The following is a 17,517-nucleotide window of genomic DNA, read 5'->3' on the forward strand; positions in this document are numbered from 1 at the left end:
ATTTGTAATTTTATCATTAATTTAAAAATAATTTTTCAATTTTCAATTGAATTGTAATTTTCCAATTTTTAAAACAATTGATAAGTATATATTTTTTAATATATGCTTATGACAAACATTAAAAAAAGACCCACCACAATTGTAATTTTTAGGAAGAGAAGGTTGATGTAATTATTATTACAATAATGTTAAGTGATTCGAAAAATTATTACTCGAATGACTTGAAATACTTAAAATGATATTATTTTAGGTGTAAAACGACATCATTTTAACACATTTAAACTATTCAAACTATAAAAATTCAGACTACCAAACATTTTCCATCTTATTATTATTACAATACTTGCATTCTTGGAAGGAAGAAATTTCGTGGAAATTAACTTTCAGACTTTGACGTAGACGTTGACTTCTGTACAAAGACCAAGTCACTAGCAAGTAGAGCAAATATGCAGAGTATAGAAACGAGAGGGGGTAAATTACATTTTAGCTTAAATTTTATTTTGATCTCTACACATTAAATTATGATATTTAATTTCTTACATTTTTAGTCAAGGGTTATTTTGACCTTTCTGTTAGTTTCATTGTTAATTAAAAATTAATCACATGAAAAAAATGTAAGAATAAATTATATTTTATATAAAATTTCACTTTAATTTTTACACATTAAAATTGTGACACTTAACTCTTAACTTCGGTTACCTTCACTATTAACAGAAAGATTAATGTGATATTTGACCAAAAGCAGATTAAGTGTTATAATTTAATCCGTAGAACGTAAAATAAAATTTTGCATAAAATGCAGGGGGTGAAAAGTGTAATTTAACCAAACGAGAGATATGTAATTTCTGTTCATTCATCAATCAAAATCCCCAATCTTTTGAGTAAGGGATTTGGTAGTACCCCAACCAAACAGTTATCAATGGCTTCATCTGTTCCATCTTCATCTCGATCTCGATGTACATACGATGTGTTCTTGAGCTTTAGAGGCGAAGACACTCGCGATAACTTCGTCAGCCATCTATACGCAGCGTTGGCTCTGAAGGGAATTCACACATTCAAAGACGATGAAAAGCTCGAAAGAGGAAAATATATTTCTCCGGAACTCCGGAAAGCGATTCAAGAATCTAGGTTTTCAATTGTGGTTTTGTCCAAGAACTATGCTTCTTCCAGATGGTGTTTGGATGAGCTTGTGGAGATACTTGAATGCAGCAACACAACTGTTTATCCGATTTTCTATCACGTGAATCTATCGGATGTGCGACGCCAAAGAGGGAGTTTTGGGGGTGGATTTGAGGAATTGGTGTCCAAACAGGAAGTATTGGGGATGGAAAAGGTCCAAAGGTGGAGGAATGCTTTGGAGCAAGTTGCCAATTTATCTGGATGGCCTTACCCTAGTGATTCAATTGTTAGGTATTTAATTCAAATATTCTCTTTTTCTGATTTGCTCTTCTTTTTTTTCTTTTTTTCTTTTTCTATGATTTACTATCAGTTGGTTGTGCGATGTAAGATAAAATACAGAGATAATTATAAATTAAAAAAAAAAAAACTCAAGAATTTAAATTCTAATATTTCAATTTATTTTTAATCTAAATCATTCTTGTTAAATAAAAATTGAGAAAAAATTATTTTAAAATTATTTTAGTTGTTAACTCAATGTAGATATAAAAGGTTTAAAATATATATATATATATATATATTTTTTTTATTGAATTTAATGATTAAAATATATTTTTTCAATTAATTTTACTTAATAGAAATAAACAAATAGTTTGGATTGAAAATAAATTAAAATTTAAGATTTAAATTGATAAAATTTAAAAATTAAGATTTATTTTGGGGAAAATTGGCCTAAGGTCCCTCCTCTACTTTTGATATGAGGAGAGGTCCTTTATTATATGTTTTGATGGCTAAGGTCCCTCAAATTTATTTTAGGTTATAAAGTACCTAAATTACCCCTCCTTTATAACATAAATTTGTTTGAATATTATATGGTTGACTTAACTGATACATTTTGGAAACCGAATTTGAAGTGGAGATTTTGTTGGAGTTTTCGTCGGAGATTTCAGTGGAGATTTTATGTTGGAGATTTCGTCGGAGATTTCAGTGGAGTTGACGAGAAAGATTGCTACGATCGTGTAGATTTTGTTGGAGATTTCGTCGGAGATTTCAGTGGTGTGATAGTGTATTGATCGCGTAGATTTTCAGTGGAGTTGAATCAGGTTTGTTTTCGATGGAGGTAGCACATGCATTTTGATATTTGTTTTGAATTTTTGTGTAGAGAGAGGCCAGCTTGATAGAGTTGATTTTTATTTTTGGAATTAATTTTTTATTATTTGTTTTTTAATCAATTTGAAAGAGTGTTGACAGTGTGTTGATCGCGTAGGTTTTTGAGTTGAGTTGAATTAGGTTTGTTTTCGATTTAGATTCCAAATGTATTTTGATTTTTGTTTAGAGAGAGGCCAGCTTGATAGAGTTGATTTTTATTTTTGGAATTAATTTTTCATTCTTTGTTTTTTGATCAATTTTAGATAGTGTTGACAGTGTAGGTGATTTTGATGTTTAGAGTTCATTTTTGGTGCTCTGTTTTTTATCAACATGCTGATGAATTATAGTTGTGTTCTATGTTTTTTCAAACCAGAGAAATTTCATTTTCTGCACTATTGTTTGTGTAGTCCAGAGGAAATTATAAGTGCATATGGACATATTATTAGAAGTTTGTAATGGAGATAGAATATGAGAAAGTGAATGTAAGTTCATAAATTTCTCTATACTTGTATTTGTAGTTCAGAGAAAATTGTAAGTTTGTTACTCACTTTCAGTTTGTAGTTCAGAGAAAAGTATTTCTCTGGACTTGTATTCTATGTGATTTTTTTTCTATAATTGTGTTTAATTGTTAGCAGTAAATTTCTCTGTGATTCATTAAGTTTCTGTGATTTTGTTTTTTATCATCTTGAAGGTGAATATCAGTTTGTAGATGTCTTTGGAGTTTTATTTTAAGTTCAGAGAAAATTATAATTTTTAGAAATTTCTCTGGACATTTATGTTGTTATTGTGAAGTGTTTCTGTGATTTTTTTTGTTGTTTTTTGTTTCAGTTTCAATGGACAGTGCAGTGTTGTTGCTGTGCAAATATGAGAATGATACTATTGTCATTAATGTTTCATGCGAATTGAATTTTGAGGAATTGGTTGGCATTTTGTGTAAAACATGGGAGAATTTGAAACCTGAGACTATGTGTATTTCATATTCTATTTTGGGCCATCCGAATTGTATGGTTCGAAATAATATTGATTTTCTGAATATGTTGAGGGTTGTTTGTGCACGCGGTGTTGATATAGTTGATGTTTCAGTTAGTAGATGTAGTACTTCTGATGAAGAGGATGAAGTGGGGTCTAATTGGGTAGATGTTGTGGATGGTGAGTGTGATAGGCTGGTGGATGTTGAAAGGAATTCACTCTCTAAGTTTTGTTCTCACCAAGAAAAGGTGTTATTGTCGGCTAGTTGGCGGAATAATATTACGAGTGTTGGACAAAAGTTTGAGGGTGGTGTGGTTGAGTTCCGTACTTTTTTATGCAAGTATGCTATTGAGGTTGGTTTTCAGTTTACGTATGTTAAAAATGACAAGCTGAGGGTTACGGCAGAATGTGCATATAAGGAATCAAGGGGATGTATGTGGCGTGTACATGCTTCTGTTGAAAAAACAAATGGGTTCTTCTACATAAGGACTTTGAACAATGAACATACACATGGTGTGGCGGTTCGTACGAGTAAACATTCGAGGATGACTTCCAGCTTGGTTTCTGGGCTGATACTTGAAGAGGTAAGTGCAAAACCTTTAACTCGTCCAGTGGATGTTGTGAAAGAAATGAAAGATAAGTATGGGGTCTCAATTAGTTATAACTGTGGTTGGTTGAGTGTTGAAAAAGCAAAATGTAGTACATATGGGGATTCTTGTTTGTCATTTGATCAATTACGGTGGTATTTTGATGAGGCATTAAAGAACAATCCAGGGAGTCGTTTTGAGTTAGATTTTGAAGATAACAAGCGTTTCAAAAGAGTGTTTGTGGCTTTTCATGCATGCATTGCTGGTTTCAAATATTGTTGGTCATTGCTTTTTCTTGATGGAACATTTTTGAAAGGACGATACAAAGGAGTTATGCTTGCTGCAACGGGGAAAGATGGGAATGAAGGTAATTGTAAATATATCTATTTTTATCTAAGTATGTGAATTTTCTATACATGTAGGAATTGAGTGAATGTGAATTTTCTCTGGTTTTGGCCACTGTGTGGATTTTCTATTGTTGTGGCCACTGTGAGAATTTTCAATGGATTTTTGTCAGTGTATGAATTTTCTCTGGATGTTGTCATTGTGTGAATTGTATTTGTAGGTGGTCACTAAGTGAATTTTCTCTGTATATTATGATTGTGTGAATTTTCTCTGTAGCTGGTCACTAAGTCAATTTTCTCTGGATGTTGCCAATGTGTGAATTTTCTCTGGATGTTGGCAGTGTCAAACTTCTCTGGTTGTTTTATTGTTCTATTTTTCTCTGTTGTTTTGTAGGTGGTCACTAAGTGAATTTTCTCTGTATATTATGATTGTGTGAATTTTCTCTGTAGCTGGTCACTTATTCAATTTTCTCTGGATGTTGCCAATGTGTGAATTTTCTCTGGATGTTGGCAGTGTCAAACTTCTCTGGTTGTTTATTGTTCTATTTTTCTCTGCATGTGTGTACCTAATATGCTTGTTCCTATTTGTTTTGTAGGTTTTTTTCTTGTAGCTTTTGCTGTTGTTGATGCTGAGAATAAAGACAATTGGTGTTGGTTTCTTGAACATTTATATGGAGTATTAGGATCAGAAAGGGTGATAAGTTTCATATCAGATCGACATTGTGGAATTGTGGAGGGAATTGCTAGGTTTTTCCCTAACTGCTTTCATGGATTTTGTCTGGAACATCTAAAGAGAAATTTGAGGGATAAGTTGTCATGTGGAAACACAAATTTGGTTAGGGAGACGATTGTGTCCAAGTTTTCAGAATGTGCATATGCTCCAACAAAGGCATCATTTCATTTCAAGTTAAATGAGTTAAAAAGTGAGGGAGGAGACATTGTGAGTGTTTTCTTGAGAAGTTTACTATATGAAAATTGGAGTGATGCATATTTTGCAAGGAAACGTTATGGTGTGATGTATTCAAATGTTGCTGAGTCATTCAATTCATGGATACGAGAAGCTCGGCACTTGCCAATAACAAATTTGGTGGACATGATACGGTTGCAAATCATGAATATGAGGTCTGATAGGAGGCTGCTCTCTAGTAAATGGAATAAAATTTTGTGTCCTCGTATGGATAGTGTGTTGCAGAAGTCTTTTTTGGACGGGAGGACATGGAATGTGAGTTTATCATCTGATAATGTCTTTGAAGTGCATTGTTTTCCTTCGGTTATGGTTGATCTTGGGTTGAGAACTTGTTCATGTCGAAAATGGGAAATAAATGGGTATCCATGTCAACATGCTGTTGCTGCAATTTTTAGGAGTGGAAAGAATTTGAATTCATTTGTTGAACCATTTTTTCATGCTGATATGTATCGTCAAGCATACTCCTTTTCGATTGGCCCAGTTCCAACTGTTGAAAAACCTGTGTGTAGCATTGAAGATGCTATGATTTTACCTCCATTGAGCAAGAGACCTGCTGGGAGGCCGAAGAAAAACAGAATTGCTTCTACTGGAGAGTTTAAAAGGGTGATTAAGTGTAGTCGTTGTGAGAGTATTGGTCACCATAATAAGAGGACATGCAAGGAACCTTTGTTAAATAGTTGAGGATTATACATTTTATTGATGGAATAATACATTTGATGATTACTTTGTGTATTTTGTTTTGTGAAATTTATTTTTTGGACAGTGTATACAATAATATCAATCAAATTCATCCAGAGAAATTTTTCAATATCAGTTAAAGTGTGTTTGTTGATATATACTATAGGCAGTGGGTTTGTAGTACCTGTCAAATTCATCCAGAGAAATTTTCCTATGGCAGAGAAAATTCTGTGTGTTGTGTTTTGAAGCTTCATATTCATCCACATAAATTTGACAATGGCAGACTAAAGTATTGTGTGGATTGTGTTTTTTCAATTTGATAATTGTTTTGTACTAACACAGTGCATTAGAGATTGAATGATCATATAGGCACCTTCTTTGGTGAGATATGAGTTAAATTTATCTGTAAATTTCTGGTAGCTTCATATTAGTCATTTCAAGAAATGTGCACAGCAGACAAAGCATTCAAAAAATTATTGTACAACCAAGAAACAAAATCAAGCTCTTTTGGAATTTCTCTGAGTTGAGAATTTCTCTGGACAAGGGAAGAATTTCTCTGGACTCACTTGAACTCAGAAATTTGTGTCAAAGCCAGAGAAATTTTCATCCAGAGAAATTTTTCACCATCAGAGAAAACTATATGGGCATTGTGTTCTGAAATTTGAAATTCATGCAATGAAATTTTCCAGTGGTAGATAAAATTACTGTGTGCTTTGTGTTTTGTTGAGTTTGATGATTGTTTTGTACCAACACAAAGTTTTACAGATTACATGATCATATAGGCATCCCCTTGGGACGATACAAGTTAAATTTCTCTGTGAATTTCTGGTAGTTTATACCAGAGAAATTTCTGCAGACAATTTTCTCTGGCAGACAATTTTCTCTGGCAGACAATTGTTGAAATTTACATTAGTCGAAATAAAAAAAAATGAAATTTAGATTAGTCAAGAAAGGATATATACATATACGTCAAGGATCATCATTCCTTCAATGTATCAACAAGAAAGGATATATACATATATGTGAGACAATTTTCTCTGTGTGGATATGTACATTGTCTTCCTTTCACTAGTTTCACTATTACATTTGTGGTTCTTCTGGGGGTATTTCAATTGGTTCAGTCTATGACCGGCCAACTTCGGTCACAAATCTCTCTATGAGTTCTGCCCTCATCAACCTTATCTCTTGTGTGGACAATTTGGATTTGATAGGTTCATGCTTGCTATATTGTTTCATTATATAGCAGACAAAGAGGCCACAATCCAGACTGCATACAAATTATAGGTATGGTTAGTTTTAAGAAACATGCAACTGAAATTATCTTATTTATAGATGTATGAAACTTACGAATCGCTTTCTTGTTGTGGAGCATTGTTGACATACTCAAAGTCATAACTTGTGTTTTGTGAGTTAATTAATTTGAAAGAGGGTTGTGATTGAGCGTCTCTTTCAAGACAAGCTTTCAAAAAATTCTCCACGTAATCTTGCTGCAAAAAAATAATTTTTATATAACAGAGAAATTTACGGACAAGTCAATGGGATTCTATGAAAATTATCATCACATAAAGATGATGATAGATCAGAGAAATTTGCACTCGTTACCAATTGTTTTGCATCTTTGACATATTTGTCTTCTGCATCATCCCTCCTTGGCCTCAGTGAGTTGTAGAACCTCCATAAATTGTCTTGTTTGTCCAGGACAAGCAAGGTCCAGTGATTTCCATGTGTGGACTTCTCATTACCTCCAGTATTTATTGGGAAATGGAGGAACCTATAGTTCCTCCATGCTGTTTCAATATGCTTGTCAAATAAGGACACTCGAAAACTTTGATTTTCTGTCATGTTGATGAAATTCTGTGCTCAGAGAAAATCGAAAAATGGTTTTGTTAGTGACACAACTGACTTCAAGAAGTATATTAAGAAGAGAAAGTAGAAAGTAAATTCCAGAGAAAATCAAATAAAATAGTAGTAACATACTAAGCACATGGATGTGAAAAAAAATGAGGTTGGTTGTTGTTTCTCTCTGATTTGGTCAGCCAAAAGGATCTCTCCATAGCCATCAATGACCTGAAAAATATGATTTATAATTGTAATATTGTTTTATAAAGGCTGATGGAACATTGCAGAGAAATGTTGATGAAAGGGAAAGACTTACATTGTTGGCAATTTCTTTTTGCTTTATGAGGTTTCCAATGTCTTCAAAGGTAATGATATTCAACTCACTTGTCCAAATTAAAGCTCTACAAGATGACAAAGAAGGGATTGAATTGTTGTTAATGCAACATAAGTTTGTAATTTGTTGTTTGTTATGTTCTATTTTGTTTGTTGTACTTACTCAAGCCCAGACACATTTGATATGTGCTGCAAGATGTCTTTTATATGATCTTTTATCAATCTTGAAATGGGAAGAGTTTGTGGAAAGACCCAAGATTTTGTGATGTTTATAGGTTGAGGCAAGACGTATGCATCAGCATCAAGCACTTCTTTGTCCTTCGTGCTTTGCTCAACTTGTTTTGCAGCTTGTTTTGAAGCTCTAGTCACTTTCGCAACTTTCGGATATTGGAATTCTGGATCATGCTGCTTTTCCTTCCTTTCTTTTGCCTTTAAATTTTTTATCATTGAGGTTGGATCTTTTTTGACTGTAGGCAGTGAAAATATTAGGAAAAGTGAAATTTCTCTGAAGCAACAGATGATATTTCAATATGTAAATTTATTTAATTCAATATTTTGCAGTTACCATAGAGTTTCTTCTTTTGTTTCGGTTGTTGTTTGTGTGGCATTTGCTCTTGTTGGGTTGTTGGTTGTTGTTCCAGTTGCATTCCAACTATACACAGTGAAAATCAAACAAGCCCCAAAAATGGAATAAGAAAATATACAGAGAAATGAAATGAGCAGTAGAAATATAACTAATGTGTTGAGAGAGATATAACTTCCAGAGAAAATTACCAATGACAGAGAAAATTATAATAAATAGAAATTTCTCTGAGTTATGATGGCACAAGGACATAACTTTTTGTGGCTCAAGATTTTCACTGACCTTGTGGTTGAAGTTGTGTTGGTGTTCGGTATGGTTGTGTTGCTAGTTGGACAGATAGTTCTTGAACTTGTTCATGCAATTTGGCATTTTCAGTTTCAAGCTCCGAATTTGAACACCTTAACTGTTGAATTGTTTTTGCATCGTCTGCTTTTTCAACCTCCAACATCCTTAGTTTCATTCGGATTGTGCTTTCTTTTTCTTGAAGTTCTGAGTTATGTGATGTCAGGATTCTTATTGAAATATCCTTTTCAGCAAGTAATTCCATCCAATTTCTGTCTTCTTCTTTTTTAGATTGAGACAGTGCCTTCAGTCTTTGACGTAGATCAGCAATTTGGGCATCCTTTGATTCCTCAAATTCTTCAGGCTGATGCATTGTTGAGCCACAAATGCCATCATGTTGTTGGTCCATCGGCTCATTATTTTCTTCTTCATCACTTTCATCCTTGTTCTCTTCTTCTTGTTCATCTTCATCTTCATCTTCTTGTTCACTGTCTTCTTCTTTCTGTTCATTTTGTTCTTTGTCTTCTGGTTCTATTTCTTCACTTTCTTTGGTGGTTTCTTCTTCTGTGCTGCTTGCTTGATGTTCTTGTCCATCGCTGGCTTCGTATTCTTCTGTGTTGCCTTCTTTTTGTTCATTCCCTCCATCTTCAGATGGATCTTGTAATGTCTCCTTGAATATGACAATTGCCTTTTTTAATTCTTTCTTCGTCTTTTTGCCAAGACAGAACTCCTCAGATGGGTTTTTGACTAGCTGCTTGTTATCAATCTGTAACAGGAGACTCTTTTATTAGAGAAATGTTACAAAATTCACTGAGAGAAAAAATTCAAATAAGGAAAATAAAATTCATCTAAATGATACTAATTGGAAACAAACTTCAGAGAAAATTGTATTGGGCCAGAGAAAATTAGAGACATGGAGTTAATTTTATGGGGCAGAGAAAATTATGAAACAGTGAAATAAACAGTGTTTATAAGTTAATGTTTTACTATATTTGTGTCAGAGAAATTTGAATTCCAGTGAAAATTCATTAGAAGGGTAGAAATAAACAGTGTTTATCAAAGATGCAAGGCACACAAGTTATGGGCAGAGAAAATTACACACAAGGAGATAAAATTTGATGGGCCAGAGAAAATTATGTAACAAAGAACATAATTCAGATATTAGAGAAAATGAATCAGGGCATATAAGTTAATGTGTTACAATTGTGGTCAGAGAAATTTGGATGGCAGAGAAAATTGATTACAATGGCAGAAATAGACCAGTGGTTAACAAAGAAGAAAACAGAAATTGATATTTCAGAGAAAATTAATCTTAATCAATCAATGCACAAGGAGGGAAACAAAGCAGTGGTCAGAGAAATTTTGAAATTTCACTGAGATTTCGGTAGCAATAGGAATCTAACCTGTTGAGGTGCAAGAGAGTGGACTGGTGTCTTCTGCAGCTGTTTCGTCAAGGTTTGAAGGTTCCACTTGGCACATCTTGGGAAGTCTGTTGTGTTACTGTCTTCTGAGTCAATGATAGTTGCATGTTCACATAGCCAATACTGTAATGAAAATGAAAGTAAATAAAATTTTGTAAACGCACAAATTTGTAAGTATGATAACTGCAAATTTGAATGGATATTATACTTACCAGCAATGCAATGACACACCCCGTAACTTTTTCTGGAGTTCTGTGCAATGCCATGATAGAATCAATCAATGTTGATGTGATTGCTTCCGGCCAATCATACTATTTCATTGATTCAAGAGGTTCCACATACTTTATAAAAACCCAACCTATTGAATTCCCACTTGTTGCAAAAAATAGGGTGAGACACAAGTACAATGTAACAATGATTGCTACATCTTTGAAGTCAATTGGTTGCTTGCCTTTCATTGCTTTGACCAAGGCATTTTTAAGAACAGGACTAGTGAGCCTTGTGTCCTTTTGGAATCTTCTCCTGAGGAATGCAGATTTTGGCTTTTTAGAGTATCTTAATGACATGGCTCCTTTACCTCCTTCCAAACCAAAAATCAAGGTCATGTCATTTGTTGTAAAGGTCAGGTTCTTCTTCCCAACTGTGAATGCTTTTGTTTTTTCATTGTAACATTGGATTATGGCAACTACATCATCATCGGATTTCCTAGATTTCTTTGGATCCATCCTTCCAGTGGTTAGAGCTTGGATCAAATACCAGAATGGGGTCTTTTGAAGCTCTAGAAGATGTTTTGAACTGAATTTAAGTGTTTGAAAGAAGGAGACGACAGATGAGAGGTTGGATCGGAATTGAATGCTGTAGTGAGCTCTCTTTCTGTGGAGTTTAACAGGTTTTTTCCCCCTTGAGCTTGAGTTTTTTGAAGTTGGGGTACTCATTTGGATGCTAGTTGCTTCATCAGCTTGAACTTGTGTGTTTTGGGAATGAGTTTGTGGTGTTTTAGTGCTGGTTTTTGATCTTAGATGATAACAGGACTGAGAGAGTTGTTCTTGCTTCCTTGGTGTTTCTAGTGTTTTGCTGCTGGTTTTTGATCCTAGTCCATAAGAAGACTGAGACAGTTTCTGTTTTTTGCTTGGTGTTTCCGGTGTTTCGCTGCCTTTACGTTTTGCCATTTCTAGACAATGATTAAAGCATAGAGATGTCAACATTAAATCCCAGAGAAAAATGGAAATGTCAGAGAAAATTACAGATAAGGGAGAAAATTGGAGATGCCAAAGAAAATTACAGATAAGGGAAAATTACAGAAAATTTGACATGTCAGAGAAAATCAACACAGCATCATAAACATGGGAGAGAAATTTTCAATAATTGTTTAAATTACAGATAGAAGTAAACATACCAGAGAAAATGAATGATAGCAAAAAGTAAACATGGCAAGTGAAAGAAAATTGCATTCCACAATTAGCAAAGATAAAATAAACAAAGTAATGTAAACATGGCACTGAGAAGTACACCATATTGAAATCAAGAATTGAACAAAATAAACATACCAGAGAAAAATGCACATTCTGGAGAAAATTACACATTCTTGAGGAAATTTCGATTCCAGAGAAAATTTCAATTCATAATATTAAAATGCAAGAAAAATTTACATACACAAGCAGAGAAAATTAACCATGATAGAGACACTCAATGGAGGAAAGTGGTGCGATGTGGTCAGAGAAAATTATAAATACCAGAGAAACTTAGACAGGGGCAAGAGTGTAATTGACATTGCAGAGAATGATACATATTCCAGAGAAATTTACAAAGCACAGAAATTCAGAGACAAAATGACAGAAACATATTCAAGAATAAGATCAAAATTCAGAGAAATAACTTTTTCTCAAAGTACATATGGCAGAGAAAATTCCAAGAAGAAACATTCATTCCAGTCCACAATATTAAAATTCCAGAGAAAATTTAAAATGACAAAGACACAAGGGAGGAAAGTGATGTGATGTGGTCAGAGAAAATTATAAATACCAGAGAAACTTAGACAGGGGCAAGAGTGTAATTGACATTGCAGAGAAGGATACATATTCCAGAGAAATTTACAAAGCAGAGAAATTCAGAGACAAAATGACAGAAACATATTCAAGAATAAGATCAAAATTCAGAGAAATAATTTTTTCTCAAAGTACATATGGCAGAGAAAATTCCAAGAAGAAACATTCATTCCAGTCCACAATATTAAAATTCCAGAGAAAATTTAAAATGACAAAGACACAAGGGAGGGAAGTGATGTGATGTGGTCAGAGAAAATTATAAATACCAGAGAAACTTAAGACAGAGGCAAGAGTGTAATTGACATTGCAGAGAAGGATACATATTCCAGAGAAATTTACAAAGCAGAGAAATTCAGAGACAAAATGACAGAAACATATTCAAGAATAAGATCAAAATTCAGAGAAATAACTTTTTCTCAAAGTACATATGGCAGAGAAAATTCCAAGAAGAAACATTCATTCCAGTCCACAATATTAAAATTCCAGAGAAAATTTAAAATGACAAAGACACAAGGGAGGAAAGTGATGTGATGTGGTCAGAGAAAATTATAAATACCAGAGAAACTTAAGACAGAGGCAAGAAAGCAATAGACATTCTAGATTAAGATAGACATTGCAATTAAAAATACATATTACAGAGAAATTTACGGAGCAGGAAAATTTATAGACAGAATTACAGAAACATGTTCAAGAATAAGATAAAAACACAAAAAATTGTTGTGAAAATAAACATGCCAGAGAAAATTGAAAGAAGAAAATTACATTAATCAAAAATCAGAGAAATTCAAATGCCAGAGAAATTTACAGATAAAATCACACAAACATGTTGAAGAATAAGTTCAAAATACACAGAAATAAATTTTTTCAAATTCAGGTAGTTTTTTATTACGAAATTGAAACCCTAATTTATGAAAGGTTATTATAAAATGCTATTAACTGTGTTTCCAGAGAAAATCTAGTTGTATTGTAGAAAAACTGACCAGAGTTAGGATGAAACTTGAATGATGAGCTGATATGGCCCGCGATGAAGATGCGACGTGACGAAGATGGACTGAGATGATGATGAGCAGTGAAAACGAAGCTTTAACCTAGGTCAGAGAAATTTGTGAGGAAGGAATGTGAATGATTTTTGGAGAAGATAACGAAGCTGTAATGTCGATGGTGCAGATGATGTTGAAACCCTAATTCTGCTGTTCTCCTGTTCGTGAAGATGCTGGATGTTTGGAATGTAACTGAGACGTCGGAATGAGTTTGGTTCTGTGTTGATTTTGGCGAGGGTATTTTGGTCCACAAAATAATTAAAAACGCGCGCCAAGTTGTTTCAGGGACGTGAGGCATCACTATCTTTTTGTGTGTCCTTTATCCTCTAAATTGTTATTATTAGGGACCTTAAAAAAAAATCCCCTTTATTTTGTTAACAGGGTTAAACTTTGGAAAATTTTATTTCCACACTAATTATCACAGAACACATCTTCTTTCGGTACACACTTATGTCTCTACACATTTATATGTCCTCCTGTTCCATAATTATCTTCATCCATTGCAATGAGCAAAATTATTAATCACAATTAAAATAATGTTAGTTTATCTTTTTATAGCTCTGTTGAGTTTTGATGCACAAATTTCTTTTACTGTTGGCCTAAATCCACAGGTCTGAATCAATGTTCATCCAGGAACTTGTTGGGATACTTTTTAGAAAATTGAACCATACATATTCGAGTGTTTCTGAAGACCTAGTTGGGATGCATTCTCGTATGGAGGAAATGATTGAATTGCTAGGATTAGGGATGGATGATGCTCGTGTTGTCAGGATATGGGGGATGGGTCGTATAGGTAAGACAACTCTTGCAAGTGCTATTTATGCCCATATCTCTTGCCAACTTGAAGGTTGCAGCTTCATTGAAAATGTTAGAGAAGTTTCAGAAAAAGCTGGTTTGAAAACTCTGCAAGAACAACTCATTTCCGAAATCTTAATGGAAAAAGATTTAAGAGTAGGAAATGTTGGTAGTGCCTTAAGTACAATAAGGAACAGGGTATGCCATAAAAAGGTTCTTATTGTTCTTGATGATGTGGATGAATCAACAGAACTTGAAAAATTGGTGGGAGAGCTTGATTGGTTTGGTTTTGGAAGTAGAATCATTATAACAACTCAAAATCAACATACATTATTCAGATATGGCATAACACATATTTATAAGGTTGAGGAATTAGGAGAAGATGAAGCTATAGAACTCTTTAAATCGAAAGCCTTCAGGAAACCCCAGCAAATGGGAGGCTATGGAAAACTTGTACGTTGTGTAGTAGAGTATGCTAAAGGAGTTCCTTTAGCTCTCAAAGTTTTGGGTTCTTTTCTTTGTGGTCGAAACAAAGATGAATAGGAAAGTACATTAAACAGACTGAAAGAAAGCCCTCTAAATGAAGTTCAACAAGTACTCAGAGTAAGTTATGATGCATTACAATTGGTAGAGAAGGAAATATTCTTAGATATTGCATGTTTTTTCAAAGGGAAAGACAAAAATGATGTGACAAAAATCCTAGAAAGTTGTGACTTCCACCCAATTATTGGAATAAAAGTTCTTGTTGAAAAGTCTCTTGTATCTATCTTAGACAATAAGCTGATGATGCATGATTTGATACAAGAACTAGGGTGGAATATTGTTCGTCAGGAATCACCTAAAGAGCCTGGGCAGTGTAGTAGGTTGTGGCTTCATGAAGATTCAACACATGTGCTGATGGAGAATATAGTAAGAGACCTTATAGAAAAGTATGAACACTCTGAACTTATTTATTTAACAAAGCTAATTCAGCATAATTTTGTCAGCCTTTTAATGCCGTGCTGCTGTTATTTTCTTGTGGTTATTAGGGAACAAAAAAGGTTGAAGGCATAGTTGTGGAGTATCCTGGCCTTCGAAGTCGAGATCGAAAGGACATTGGCCTAAAAGAATTAAAGTTGAGGCCTAAAGCTTTTGCAAAGATGTCGCACTTGAGAATTCTCAAAATTTGTTGTATTTACCTCTCAGAAGACCTCAAATATCTTTCTAACAAGCTCAGGTATCTTGATTGGTGCGGATACCCTATGAAATACATGCCTTCAACATTTCAACCAGAGCGTCTTGTTGAACTTCACTTAACATATAGCAGCATTGAACAACTTTGGGAGGGAACAATGGTATGAATATGCATTCTATTTAATTACTCTAACTAAGATGCAAAGTCCTTGAAACAATATATTTTCTGGAATTTCTATCTATCTATTTTTTTTCTCCTTCAACAGCATCTAGACATGTTAAGGATCATGAATCTTAGTCACTCGACATATCTAGCCAAGTGCCCAAACTTCACGAGGATTCCAAATCTGGAAAGACTAATTCTTGAAGGTTGTACTGGTTTGGTTAACCTTGGTCCATCCATTGAAATTCTCAAGTCTCTTATTTTCTTGAATTTGAAGGACTGCAAAAATCTCATGAGTCTTCCAGGTGGCATTCAATGGGAATCTCTTGAAGTTCTTAATGCCTCTGGGTGCTCAAAGCTTAAGAAGATTTCAGTCAACTTTGGATATATGAAATGTTTATTAGAGCTTTATTTAGATGGGATTGGTGTAAGTGAACTTCCACCTTCAATTGGACATCCTACCAATCTTGTTTTGTTGAGTCTGAGCAATTGTAAAAACTTGAGAAGTATTCCGAACAACATTTGTCAGTTGAAAGCTCTCACAAGTCTAAATCTCTCTGGGTGCTCCAAACTTGACAAACTGCCGCAAGACGTGGGTGTTCTGGACTGTTTAAAGGAGCTTCGTGCAAATTGCACTGCAATTAGACAACTCCCTCCCTCCATTGGACTTATGAAGAAACTTGAAACACTATCCTTGGGAGGGTGTAAAGGAATAGGATCTCATTCATGGAGTTACTCCCTCTTGCCTTCAATTTTACAAAGACGGAGAGAGGGTTACAGAACTTTGGAACTACAAGCTTTGTTAGGGTTGGAGTCTTTGAAAAACCTATATCTCAATGACTGTAATTTAAAATCTATCCCCACAACTATTTGCCACATCTACTCGTTGCAAGAGTTAGATCTAAGTAGAAACAATATTGAAAGTTTACCTGCAAGCATGAATAAACTTTCTAATCTGTTGTCCTTGTGTTTGGTTGGTTGCAAGAGGCTTCAAGAACTGCCAGAGCTTTCATCAGATATTCGTGGTATAGCAGCTAATGATTGCACATCATTAAGAACAACATTGAGCCTGTCCAAATACAATAATGTTGAAGAGTTTTCCTTCATGAATTGCTTCAAACTTGTTGAGAATGAGCAAAACATCCTGTCAGAAAAATTTCTTTCAAATCAATTTCAGGTTCTCTGTGTGTGTGTGTGTGTGTGTGTGTTTCTAACCATTGTGACCGATCTCTATTGTACAGAGACATTTTGAATGGCAATGGCAAGAATCTACTTTTTTTATTTTCCCCGGGAGTGAGATTCCAAAGTGGTTTAGTCATCAAAGTAGGGGGTGTTCACTATCGTTTGAGTTGCCTCCACATTGGTATAATGACAGGTTCTTGGGAATTGTTGTCGCTGTTGTTGGAATCAAGAATAAATGCAAGTGCGAGAATTATTGTATTGAGGTTGGGTTTAAACACCTCGATATTCAAATGATCATTGGACAAAGCTATGAAAATGACCTAACATATTTTGAATATTCGAATCATCAAAACTTGGAAGTTATATATGTCCCACGTAATGACTTTCCAAGTTCAATGTATGATGATATGGAGCAATTCAATGAGGGTAGAATTGAATTTCAAGCTTGTTTAGTCTCTTACGGTCATTATGTTGATTGTTTAACTAAAGCAGTTGACGAGGATTTTTCATTAATCGAAGGAGATGTAAAGTTGGGTGTCCATTTAGTATACGAGAAAGAAGATGATGAAGAAACATGGAGTATGGACAGCTGTAATTCAGAAGATAACATGGGTGTGTTCCATGGAGATTTGGAAAGATCAGTAGAAGGAGCAGGAGTAGAAGTTGCTAGTTCTAGTACTACTTCATCAAAGAGAAGACACGGTGACCTCAATGACAACCATGACTACGATGCAGCAGCAGCAGCAGGACCCAGTGGCGAATTTGATGATCAGGACAAGGACAAGGACCACCCCCACAGCAAAAGACTTAGACAGGCAGGACCAAGTGGAAGTGGTAGCTTTGACTAGGTA

General features: G+C 34.4%; 1 protein-coding gene and 1 pseudogene across 2 annotated transcripts; one reads left to right on the forward strand and one right to left on the reverse strand.

The window, feature by feature from the left end:
- The first annotated feature begins 761 nt into the window (after window positions 1-761).
- Window positions 762-17,497, forward strand: LOC114318982 (disease resistance protein RPV1-like; annotated as a pseudogene). The gene is made up of 3 exons (XR_014338939.1): window positions 762-1,410; window positions 13,965-15,482; window positions 15,588-17,497. The product of XR_014338939.1 is annotated as a disease resistance protein RPV1-like (transcript).
- On the reverse strand, window positions 6,754-10,657 carry LOC145797408 (uncharacterized). Its single transcript, XM_082884494.1, has 10 exons — window positions 10,481-10,657; window positions 10,251-10,391; window positions 8,848-9,613; window positions 8,548-8,634; window positions 8,146-8,449; window positions 7,966-8,050; window positions 7,788-7,877; window positions 7,413-7,664; window positions 7,158-7,297; window positions 6,754-7,077 (listed from the first exon to the last, which is right to left on the reverse strand). Exons 1-10 carry the CDS (start codon window positions 10,532-10,534, stop codon window positions 6,933-6,935), a joined length of 2,064 nt encoding a protein of 687 aa, XP_082740620.1. The 5' UTR covers window positions 10,535-10,657; the 3' UTR covers window positions 6,754-6,932.
- Window positions 17,498-17,517: the final 20 nt, after the last annotated feature.

This window comes from Camellia sinensis, chromosome 8 (assembly GCF_055761805.1).
Source record: "Camellia sinensis isolate YWXY chromosome 8, ASM5576180v1, whole genome shotgun sequence".
Taxonomy (NCBI): Eukaryota; Viridiplantae; Streptophyta; class Magnoliopsida; order Ericales; family Theaceae; genus Camellia; species Camellia sinensis.

Bases quoted from the DNA above. Each gene is read 5' to 3' on its own strand.
- LOC145797408 (XM_082884494.1), bottom strand. From the start codon at position 10,534: ATGGCATTGCACAGAACTCCAGAAAAAGTTACGGGGTGTGTCATTGCA. The intron at 9,614-10,250 runs GTTAGATTCCTA...CTCCTGTTACAG, and splicing joins ACTCTCTTGCACCTCAACAG to ATTGATAACAAGCAGCTAGT. The intron at 7,878-7,965 runs GTAAGTCTTTCC...CATATTTTTCAG, and splicing joins AAAAAGAAATTGCCAACAAT to GTCATTGATGGCTATGGAGA.